General features: G+C 40.3%; 1 protein-coding gene across 1 annotated transcript in view; it reads left to right on the forward strand.

Annotated features, from left to right (window-relative positions):
* Positions 1–12,446, forward strand: part of LOC146146915 (uncharacterized) — a 59,475-nt gene that overhangs the window by 7,454 nt on the left and 39,575 nt on the right. The window contains exon 2 of the mRNA XM_083386617.1: positions 979–1,068. Coding sequence (XP_083242743.1) covers positions 979–1,068 — 90 coding nt within the window. The remainder of the gene's footprint in view (positions 1–978; positions 1,069–12,446) is intronic.

Raw genomic sequence — 12,446 nt, forward strand, 5'->3', positions numbered from 1 at the left:
CAGCAAAATCCGCGCATAGATCTTCTCGGCTCGCCGAAATAACCTTGTCCTCCAAAAACGAAATGCTCGAAGCGAGACAAACGAAAACAATTCGCGGCCAAGCGCCTCTCAGTCTGAAGAGGTCCAACCAAAGTCGAAATTTCGATTTTAAAGCTATAGGTTTTTTTCTCCACGAAGCACTTGAACGCGAATCATTCTCAGCTTTTCGGTAAATGACATGACGAGTTTAGTAGGTAGGTGAAATAACACATTTCCACATATGGCTTTGGTATTTGCCTAAACCCATTTGTTTTTCACACTAAGATGTAATGCGTTAAGTGGTATGGTCATTTAGTCATTTAAAATAAATCTCTTCATGTTTTTAATAATAAACCTGATTCATTTATTAGCCCGCCAGTCACGAAATAGTTTCAAGTATAATATCTTAGATGTATGTTTTGCCGACGATGGCTTTTTTTGGAATTCTGCTGATCGACTTTTTGTTTACGTGCCTGCTAGTTGTTAGCTTAATTTATAACAAGGACGCCTCTGATGTGTTAACCTAAAAACAAAACATAGACCGATATATTTTACCGCTAACAACTAGCAATAGTTTCTATTGATATATCGTTATCGCTAAATTCGGGTCGACATTTTACTACATTTTTCCCTAAAGACCAACAATTTTTTAGTTTTGTTTTGCGTCATGCTAGGTTGATTTCGATTTTATTTAATTACATTGAAATTTTTACCATATCCCAGATATATGTAAATCAGGTAACGATTGGCAAAAACGTAAAAAATCGGTCATCGACATCGTTCCAAAAAGTGATAATGGTCGAATCTTTTAACAACTCCTAAATAAGTTAGCCGTGGGAAAAACTAAATCGTCCACCTAAAGGAAATATCTGTCGTTTCATATCCATCATAGCCATTCGAAGAACTGGATTCCGCCTGAGTTTTTTTCAACCATATCAATTGTGCGCTCTTGTTTTTTAGGACACAACGGTGGCGACTATGAAAGGCAGTCCAGAAGCCTGGATTCAACGAGGCTTAAGGAACGACACGCAATCCTAAAAACAACTAAAGGTAGGTGGCCGTTTTTACATAGACGAATCGTAATTTGCAAAAGCCCTTTTCATGAAAAATGATATATTGCTTTCACAACGTTAAATATTATGCGACGGAAATCATGAAGCAGTGTTGTACACGCATTTTTTTTATGAGAAACTTGGCTCAAGCCGAGTACTAAAAGTTTTGTTAAATTGTTACCATTTTAAGCCAATCTAGAGGGCGTGGCCGCAAAAATTTTTTCGGGGGAGTACCCACGGACCCCCCAATATTTCGGCTCTCTAAACTCGCCTGCGGTCTATGTTGCTTACCAAAAAAGTCGCCGCCCTTGCCCTGAAATCGCTTCGGCGTCCCTGAGTGCAGGTTGGCAGTAAGTATCCAATTATGGCCATGGTAAGTTATTACCGCTGTTAAAGAGAAATTTCCTCCCAAAAACATTGTAGTTTTACCCGTTTTGAAACGGGAAAGAAGTATAACATGTGGTATTCTGTTGTTTGTTTGCACCCCTGTCCTACGAATATTTTTAAAGCCTGGATTTTATTCCCCCCCAGTTGACTGAGACTGGCGATCAAATGTCCCTTTATGGGTAATGGCTCCCTTCTAACGTTGTTTTCGTGCTTCGTGTGCGATATTTGCATGAATACGAAATAGAAAAGGAAAACAGCGCGTTTCAAGCGGCTATACATATTTAAACCAGGGTTTCCCAAACTGTGGTCCGCGGACCACTGGTGTTCCGCGACGACTGCACAGGTGGTCCGTGGCGATATGATAATTAAAAAGTTACACATATATATTGTACAGCAGGGGTCGACAACTTACGGCCCGTAATTTATGTAATTTATCCTACCAACTAAACACGAGTCCATTTCTCATACTTTTTGACTATTTTAACTATGTAAGTGCGAAAATTTTTCGCGCTTTGCGTTAACGATCTTTATACATCAGGCATCACGTTATGATGCTGTCATTTGAAATAGATTAGCGCTTCTTGCGCTGAGGAAAACTGACTGCCTAGTGCCAAAGTGCGTCGCGTTCCAACGGAAAACGTGTTCAAAAATATTGGACATAATTTTTTTATTTTTAATTTTAGAAATGTAATAAATATTGCAAGAAATTTGAAAGAAATGCCCGTATACCCCCTAAAAAATCGCTCTCGCTTCGCTCGCCAGGTGCGCCCGGTCTTGAATACAGTATGTTGACAAACACTGAACTAGATTAACCATTAAGGTTATCGCGTTTTCTCAAAGTGGTTTTATTACACTTTTCAATATGAATAACGAAGTGTGGACTCGAATTTTGAACCTAACATATGCTTTTTGTCCCGCTTTGCGCCAACACTTTACTGCCTCCTAAAAAGTAACTAAACACGATTTTAAGTGCAAAAACATATCCGAAGCCCGCCTGATAACAGTTGTTCTAACATTTTAATAACGTAATTCTTAGTTAACATTTTGTGCGGCCCGCAGAGACCTTTTTGAGTTTGGTTTTGGCCCACGACTAGAAAAAGGTTGCCGACCCCCGTTGTACAGCATGTGTACTCTTTCAAAAATAATTAAATTGCCGCAGTTATTCACAACTTTGATCTCGAAAGCGTTTGCTATCCAGTATCGTAATTCTTACGTGTTGCGCTTTGAATTTATGATAAATTAATGATTTAAGCAGAGAGAAGCAATCCCATTCGTCCCATTGATGTTGGCAGTTTTGTAAATATATAAAATTTGTTTTTATTTATTTTTTGCTTTGTATTGCGGTCCGCGAAAAAATAGATTCACAAATAGTGGTCCGTGGTCCAAAATAATTTGGGAAACCCTGATTTAAACAACTATAAAAAATGGCGCACGTATTAAAAACTGGGATATAGTGTCTGCAAAAATTCTTCTAATCATTCGGGTTAAACTCGGCTATACTCGACTACAAAAACGCATGTGGCACAGAGTACAATTTTTTATTGTACTTAGGAAAGCAGCATTGAGGGGCTTGCCACGGTATGATCCCCCCTCCCCAGGCCCGGTACACCGTCGAAATGATTGCCAGAACTTGCGCGGGGCGACGTCTTTGCCATTGTTGTCGTTCCGGGCCGCTAAACCGTCTTGCCTTGGGCGACGGGCTTTTGTCTATCTGACCCTGTTAAGTCAAGCGATCTGTCACGCATGGTTTAAAAGATTACGATTTGACTGATGGTGCCGGTTCTGTTCTGGCCGAACATTGTCACAAGTTTCACATATCAAACGGCATAACTTTAGGTGCAAAACCTTAGCCTTCACTTACTGCAAGTTTGCCCATCTGTCTCGAAAGCAAATCACTATTACAAATGCAATAACAAGGTCGGAATAGGAAGTAGTCTAATTTTTAAATGGCTGATTACAGTGTTTTCAACAGGCTTCCAGCATTTTATTGTTTTCGAAGAGACCTTTAATATAAACCCAGCTGTGCATAAGTCTGAAGGTTTGTTTTCACTATGCACCCATCCCCGTGTGCCAATATATTTTCAATTTTCTGATCGCGAATTCGTTTTATTTTGACAGATGTTTTTTGCAGCCCGCACAGTTAAGGTTACAATACTGTCTAAGGCTTTGACATCAACGGGTAAATAGGCGTCCAGACTGTCCCTATTAAGGGTTTTGTTTTAACCAACAGAGTCAAGTTTTGTGTTTGCATTGCAGCGCTTGTCTTTCTGTCACCTAGTTAAAATTTCAATATACAAAATTCAATACCCATAAATAGCAAGGTGCAAATCCCCGCCGGCGGTTTTGTAATGTTAAACATGTACTTGTAACTGTTGTGAGACTTGTATGTATGGAAGTAAATCGTTAGACGTCGTATTGAGCAAACAAAAAATGTGACAAGTGTGTTACATTCCCAGTTTGCCAGCCCTAGAATCGAGTATAGTCAATCCTCTAATAGTGCTCTCTAATATAAACTACAAATATTTCTTTAAACTTTGTCGTATAATAAAAATTACCATTTCTTGCCGAAATACATTTTATTTTCTGCTCTCTAATTTGAAACTATTCCATAATTGTGCAGAACAAACTTGGCCCTTGTATCGAAAATCAGCTTTCAGTTAAATATCTTACATGTTGCAGTGTTATTTTACTTTTAGCTGGCGTTTTATCCCACCTCGCGGAAAACTTACTAAACCCCTACCACCGCACGTTGGCGGTACAGAGCCTTGTTAGCATAGATCAACGCACGCGGAATAATGGTTTATTTGCAAAAACTCGCTGCTTTTGCTCAAAAGTATTACAATTACTGAATTCCAGCGCGAATCTTTACCGCTTACTTATGGCGTTCGAAGTAATAAAGCCGTCGGTTCTGCGAAATACACTTGCTTCTGTCAGTCTGCGATATTTTCTCAAGACGAGTCAGCCTCGCAAGATCACATCTGAATAAGGAGTGATTAACGTCATGCTCATATTTAGGTCGAGAGCTGTTCAACGGTAAAATTGATCGCGTTTAGTTACACTTCAGCTCAGCAGAGCTTACATCAGTAAGCAATGTCGAGTAGTAATTCCCAATGGTTGAAGAGAAATTTGTTCCCAAGTATTTATTAACCATCAAAATTATCCTTCTTGTAACGCTAAATTTGCAAAATATGACTTTATTGCTGTTTATAACGAAAACATCCAAATAAATGCCACTCTGAATTTAAAAAATAACCAAAAAGATCTTGATTTTTAACGTTTGGTTTTGCTCTAGGGTCTACCAACTTTTCCCTTCCCCACCCCAAACTCAAATGACTTGAGCGGCGAAAAATTTTTTTTGACTTGAGCGGCGAAAAGCAGTTTTTCTCGGATATCTTTGAAGTCATAAAGAATAATTCAATTTTAGGTTAACCAGTTGGCATAAATAATAATAGCTGGGGTGCGTGACCTTGAGCGCTGATACCAAGGTCAAATATGTGGCCGATGAGGCTGACTGTAGGGCCGTGGAACCTGCTTTTTTTCCGATGTTGTAAGTTACGTTAGCAGCATTGCACATACGCATGTAGGTTGCTTATCGCTATATCTGCGGTATCCCAAAAGGACTCCATTACTCCCTTTTCATGTCCCTGGAAAAAGCAGCAACAAATATGATTTGTAGAAAGTAACCCGCCCGCTTTGTATGTAAGTAATACCCTGCGTCGAGTGGCACACCGTCGCACCCGCTACTAATAGCGGCTTAACGCGTGACGTCGTAATTGCTTACACTTGGGTTAAAACCACCAGAACACGCCCTGAACCAGCTAACTTTCAACGAAGCGCGAATTGCGAGTCCCCCGCCCGCCAATTAACGCCCATCGCTCGTTTTGTTTCCGTGGTCCGGTTGGCGTTCCCACCGAATGAACTGGACCTATGCCCTTTTGTTCGAGGTGCTATACGCGTCAGCCTGCCCGGCCGTGTTCGCCAGCGGTATAGGATCGTTGTACTAGCTCGGATAATTGGCGCCCAGACCCGGAAGCAACACCCGTTCCGGATATTAAACGGTTTAAAGAGTTCATCCGGTTAAACGCTGTTCAAGGTCATTGAACAAGTCATTTTGAAATGACTTAAGTCTTACAATTACAATCAAGTAATCTGAATAATAGATTTAGTTCAAGCCAAGTATTTTTGCAAAAATAACCAGCAAAGTCCCGGTCCAAGTTATCAATTGCCCAAGTCAAGTCATAATTAAAGCAAGTTCCAGATAAAATCATTAACATATTAATAACCATTAAAATTCATAAGTTCGTCCGTTTATTATGAGCAACATCTAAACTAAAAAAAATAGCAACAATGCAACCTATAGCAATCAAATTGTTTTACGTGCAAATTTGAGATAGTTAACCCAATTAAATTACAATATATTAAAAGAAAACACCTAATCTACGTTATTCGACACAATGACTGAAGTCCAGGTCAAGCCATTTGTCCAAAAGATTTAAGTCAAGTCAAGGTATTTTACCCAAAAGCTTTAGGCCAATTCAACAACACTGTTAAAGTCGAAATGGCTTTAACTAGCTTGTACAAAAACATTGCATAGCGCTTAGAGACTTTTTTAATAGACAGAACAAAACCTAGCATGGTTAATAGAACAGCTAAATGCCGTATGACATATAGTTGGTCTCAACCTGTGGCACGCAAATAGCTGCCAGATGCAAGGGAAGCCTATATTAGTCTACTGTGGGGTTACGAATTTATCTAAGTGTACTGCACTTTTTGTATGAAAAGATTTGGTCTTTTTGCAGCCAAGATGGCAGTAAACGAAAGATTTACGTTTAACATCTGGCATTTTACCGACAAATTGAGATTAAATAAAATGTGTAACAGCTGCTATTAAGCGGCTGTGAAAAACACACTAGTTGGGACGCGACAAAAAAAGTTTCATTTCAGAAAAAACACCTTTTTTCGGTTTCTCTAATCGGGGCTGCAAGTTACATATCTCGGAAAACAACCGGATTCTACCGTTATTGTGCTACATACGCCCGCAGGTAACACGGCCGACCTATGTTCTAATCTTGCATCATCACACCACCACTTGCCCCCTCAACGCCCACGCGCTCCCTGAACAATGGCGCTACTATTATGACGTAACAAGTCACGCGCCACCATGCTCGGGTGCCCTTTGCCTTGCACAGTCTGCGGAATGTGGTGTAACCTTTTGCGGCGACCTGCCTTACAGGATTGTAGTGAATTGCTTCTAGTTTGTGAATATTGAGTTGTCTGGCATGTTAAGCCGGACTTGCTGCAATGTCCTGATAGATCTATAATATCGGCCGATATTGCACTACTACCGATATACAGGTATCGGTAGGTAGGTAAACGGAATGTATTTCTAATATATCTTGAAATAAATAAAGTTACTGCTGGATCTCAGCTGTATTAAAAAAATCGCCTATCGGCATCTGTCTACAAGAGTGACATCGATCGGCTTCCAAATTATGTGTCCCCGATAGGTTAAATGGCTCAGAGCTTTGGCGGTCAGAATGTCAGATAGTGGTTCTCAATAATTGATCACCCGGCTGATCATATCAAATTATTTAAGTAATGCTGGAGGCAAAACTTTTCAAAGACCCTTCTACCTGGGTAGGATTTCTGAAATATCGTCTTAGTTAGGTAATGGGCGCGCATTGGATCAACGAAGATGGATCTTGTCGCGGGTTTCGCCTTTTTACTCGCCTGACCGCGCAAATTACCCCAGGGCCCATCGGTATCTAATCCATCGTTTACTTTTCAAAAAGTGGTTTTGTCGATTAGCCGCGGGTTCGACAACATAAAACTTACTCAAAAACAAGAGAATTCTTCTACAAAAAAAAATTATGTCTTGTGCTGTATTCATTGTTTCCTTCTTTTATTTATTTATTCCTTCCGCAACATACGACACCAATGGTATAAACAAATTAACTTATAACGTTTGTTGGTGCTCGTCGATTAATTCGCTTTACTCGTCGTTCGACTTGATATGAGTAAAGATCTCCGCTAGCAGTAATTTTCTTGCGCTTTTCGCTTTGCCAAGTCACGTTTTTGCACCGAGCAATGAAAACGTTAACACTACTTGGTCCCAACCTAATTTTCGCGCCACACTTGAGCACACTTCCTCGATCTTATTGTCGCACGATAAGGCAGAAAACCCGGGCCAAATCACGGCAATCGAATTCACGCGGCGTCTGGGCGAAAGGTGAAAAAATCCTGCGAAACGAAACACCCCAGTCGTAACCCCGAGCCAGTTAAATGTCATCGGGGCGCGTTTCAGGTTTCCGTCAGTTGCATTTCGAGCGAAACCTTAGCCTAATTGACCCCGGGACGGCTTGCGTGTCGCGCTATGCCGTTGCTAGCGACTGAAACCGGATTCGAGCAAAACACACGATTTTTTTTCGCTTCTTGCAAACCGCGTGTACAAGCGCTTCGTATCGGCTGCAGACGCCAGGCTGCGTTTGGACTTTAGAGTGTGTTGCAGCGACTGTTTTATACGTGAGCCTGTGGTTGTCTGAATTTCGGGCTTTCTGTAACCTGCGAATGTCGATTTTTTGCAAAAAAGGGGGGAAATGAGGTAAATACAATTATTTAATTTTTCGTTTTCGGGCTTTCTGTAAACCTGCGAATGTTATTTTTTGATAAAAAAAAGGGGGAAATAAGGAAAATCAACAATTTATTTTTTTTTGTTTGTGCATTTTGGTTCTGTACATTTTAGCCTTTGACGCACTTTAAATATATTGAGGCACAATTTCTACATTTCACTACAATTATAACTTAACCCGCATCACACGGCAAGGCAAAAGGTAAATGCCATAAAATTTTCACTTATTTATTTATCCGTTACAAAATAACTTTTGTAGTCTCGCATGCTTACCCTGCATATCTAATCGTAACACGAAGGGGTTATTTTCCAGAATTACATACCGTTTCGCGGCACATTTAGAATCTCTTGATGCCAACAGTTTAAAAACCACTGGCTAAGATCCAACAACAATTAAATTAATGCCACTTCAATACTTACCGTATGTGTTATTGCAACCTGTCGCACTTTCTCTGGAACTTAAGGAAAAAATATCGTTTTTTACTTCTTAAACTTTGTAAAATTTACAAAGGGTTGTTAAAAGTTACAAAGGCACTAACAAAACAAGAAAATTAGGAGTTGCTGTCGGCCGTTTTATGTGTACTTTCTGAGTCCTGACTGCAAGGCAGTGGCTCATGTAAATGAGAGAGTGTAAAACACGAATTCAACAACTTACATTTCCGCTTTTGCACGTTACGGGCGTACACCACTACACCGACCGAGCCCACACCTCGACTGGCTAGGATTTATTGACCGCATTTTTTGCCTATACATATGAAAGACATTGCCATTTTTGATCTACTGATACTGGTACAGTTTATGGCCTACGAAATTCTCTATCTGCTATCGAATGTGGCGCCTTGAAACGCGTTTGTAAATAACAATATAAACTCTCTGATTTTAAGTGATCTACTAATATAATCTTACCGGGAAAGGAAACATTCTAACCTTTAAGCCATATCTTAATATATATGCCTTCAAGGGTACCTCTGGACTATTATGACAATTTTTTTACGCTTTGCTTTTTACATATTTTTTTTCTCTCGGTGAAAAACTAACCGTCAATTTGAAAAATAATTGCAATAAACAGATGTTCTTAAAAATTCACGAAAACCAAGATAATTTCGCCTCCTAATTAACGTTTGTCAGTATATTTCTTCTACGGCCTTATTTGGGTGTTCCAACCGAATAAAATTAACTCGCACGTCGCCCACGATGAAAAAGAACCATCACAAGTCGATAAAATTACTTGGATTATTGCCTCCTTTTAAGTTAATACGTCAATCGATGCTTTGGGTTGTGACAGGTCAGGGCTAACAGTTTATTCCTAGACTCATATATATTTTCTCGGGAATTTGCTCGGAAAATAAACCTACTCTCCACAATTCCCCCCAAATAAAATAAATGACGATAACTTATTTGAAGAAACCCGAAGTGGACGGTCAAAACCCATTTTAAAAAAAACAATATTTTAAAGAGGAATACGGCAAATTTGTACGAAATCGTGAAAGCAAGTCGATAAAAAAGATTAATCTGGTTGTTTTTTGAAGTTAAAAAAGAAAAAAAGTCGAAAAATTTGCAAAAAAGAATCGTAAACAGGAAGCCTTTTTTCACGTTGCAACATCTCTAGGACAGGATCGCGATCCAAATAGCAGCAGCCTCAAGCACTAGTCTCGCAGCAGCCGCGCGGCGCGTTCGCTGTTCGGCGGTTGTTTGCCTCCTGGCGCCGCGCCAGCTCACGTTCCGTCCGAGAGCGCGCGCGCCCATTGTGATGCAACAAGCAAGTTGCGCGCGACCGAGCCGAAAATTGCAGTCGGCGCGCCTCTACGCCGATTATGACGGCCGTCGAAGCGTTTCTCGGGCGCCGTTTGCCGCTTTTAGCCGACCGAGCGCCCTTTGGCGCTATTTTTTTGCGCGATAAAAGAGACTGAGCCAAGTCGGGCACTTGCTGTAGTGGCTGCTGTTGTTATCTGCGGCCTCCCCGCTTTAACGAGCAGCGACAAAACAAAATTTTACAATTTCGGGCCTAAAAGGATTCGGCAGGATTTGTTGGCCGACCGCATTGGTGTTTCTTTCACTTTACCTGTGCCGCAAAATTGCGCCATGGTTCTATTTTTAAGCAGATCCGCCACTGCTGGTTCAAGATGGATTTTAAAACGTCAACCCTTTTCCAAAAGCTGCGCAAAGGTTTTTGCTAGAAGTTTATGCCTAATGTAAATTAAAAAAACCTTACAATTTTTTGTCGCACTATGTAGGCACCAAAACCCCGGTAGCATTAGTGTCGTAATCCTGGTTACCAACCTCAACTTAATCTATTTATATTCGCAAGGTAAGGTTTATTTGGCTTGTACGCCAAAGATGAATTGACTCTTGCCTTGGAATTACTGTTGTGAATTAAAGACCAAACGCAAAGCCAAACCCAATTAACAACCTCAATTTACTCTATTTATATTTGCAATGAACAGTTTATTTCGCTTGTACGCCAAAGATGAATTGACTCTTGCCTTGGAATTACCCATTGTGAATTAAAGACCAAACACATGCACAAACCCACGCGCGTGTCCGAATGTCCGTATATATACTGTCGATGTAGGTTGCGTAGGCGTCGCAAGCCTCAAGTATCATATTCACATTGCAACGCAATATGCAGGAAACGCAGATGAATTGGATACATCCGGCTCGCGAGGTACCATTCGCCTGACGACCTCGTGCGTTGTGCGTTAATGGTGGTGAAACCTTAGACTTCATAAACGTCAGCGATTATTTCTGCAAGATACGCGCTTCGGAATTACGTCATTCAGGCTATGAAAAACGTGATGTAGAGCAGTGTTCCTTAAACCTGTGTTTTTTAACCGGTGGTCCGCTAGGATTATGACTAATATTCCTACGGTCGAAAATTGCTGGTTTACATAATGGACAAAGTAGCTTTTGTTTTATGCAATTAATTTATACACCACAAATTTAAATGTTCCATAGTGATTTGCCCTATTTATTTTGGTGTAATAATTATTCATGATTGGAAATGCGTGGACAATGGGCATCTTGCTGCTTTAGCAAAATACAATACCAGTTTTGTGCTCATTCAAACAGGCGCAGATATTGCACTAAGATAAACTGAATAAATAAATTGTTATTGTGTTGTTTATTTCTATGCGTAAAATATTCCGTTGCTCAACAAAGATGGAAAAACATGGCCTTAAACAACATAATGGTGTAGAAAAGCGTAGCTATATTTTTATTAACAGAGCATAATACATTAGCAATCTTAATAAATCTTTCTGTTTAAAAGCTTTACAGTCGGCGACCTAACCAAATCAGACGACGGCCAAATTTTGCATTAAAAAACTCCGGTGTAGATGTGCAATAAGCTAAGCTGAGCATAGGCGGGAAATTACGCCAAGCCATTTAAATTGCTGTCAAACTTTTACGAAGCCACCAAAACAAACACTTGGGTGTTTGGCCCAGCTGTTTGACAGGAAAGGAGAACAACTCTTGTATACAAATTATGACTCGTTCCTTTTTCTCCACGGTTCTCTCGGCCATTGTTTTCTTTACACACTCCGGGCCCAACCCACAATGAAAAGCGCTATTAATAAAAGCGGCCACGTCATGGTTTGACTGCTCCCGCAGAGAGCGGATTCGCTTCGATAAAATAAGGGAAGATCCTGTGGGTTACAATAAGACTTTCCCTTTTTTATTTTATTTGTAACCCAATAGTAACAATTGAAGCTTTGGGAACAGTTAGCTTTCGCTTTCGTCATTCGCTTTATACGAGCGCGGAACCTTTCGTTTAAGCCGCTTTTCTCCTTACCTTACCTTACCTTACCTTACCTTACCTGCTGTTCGGGAACTTGAGCCGAAAGTTTCGAAGTAAACGTCTTTGTAACGAACAGATTAATTTTAGGAAGTGGCCATTTGCCCGAATCGCTCTTTTACGCTTGCACCCGTACGTGGCTATGTAGTCAACCAACATACAATAAAACACAAAGTTTTAAAAGCCGACTAAGACCAGGATCAGACATGATTTAAAGGAATATATATTTCGCCTATACTGGCATTATCAGTTCCATATTAAAATGAGCATATGCAGTGATTTAGGTTAGGATTTGAATAAGCGTTTTGGCTTGGGTGTTTGTGGTATTAGACTTTCCCGAGTTTTGGATAATCCCCATGCATTATTTCGAAATCGATTGAAATTACTTTGTTTGCCGGGTAAATAGTCTCAGAAAGTGCGGCTATTTGGCCGGATCGCTCTTTAAGTGATAATATGTCGATTGGAACTACTTTAGTGTCCGGGTATGTAGGCCCTTCCGTTTTTTTACTTCAGGGCTTCAAAGCAATCGCACAGCTCCCAAAAGTTTTATATCTCGTTTAAGGGACTG

The sequence above is a fragment of the Ascidiella aspersa genome, chromosome 4 (assembly GCF_963924565.1).
Source record: "Ascidiella aspersa chromosome 4, kaAscAspe10.2, whole genome shotgun sequence".
Classification (NCBI taxonomy): Eukaryota; Metazoa; Chordata; class Ascidiacea; order Phlebobranchia; family Ascidiidae; genus Ascidiella; species Ascidiella aspersa.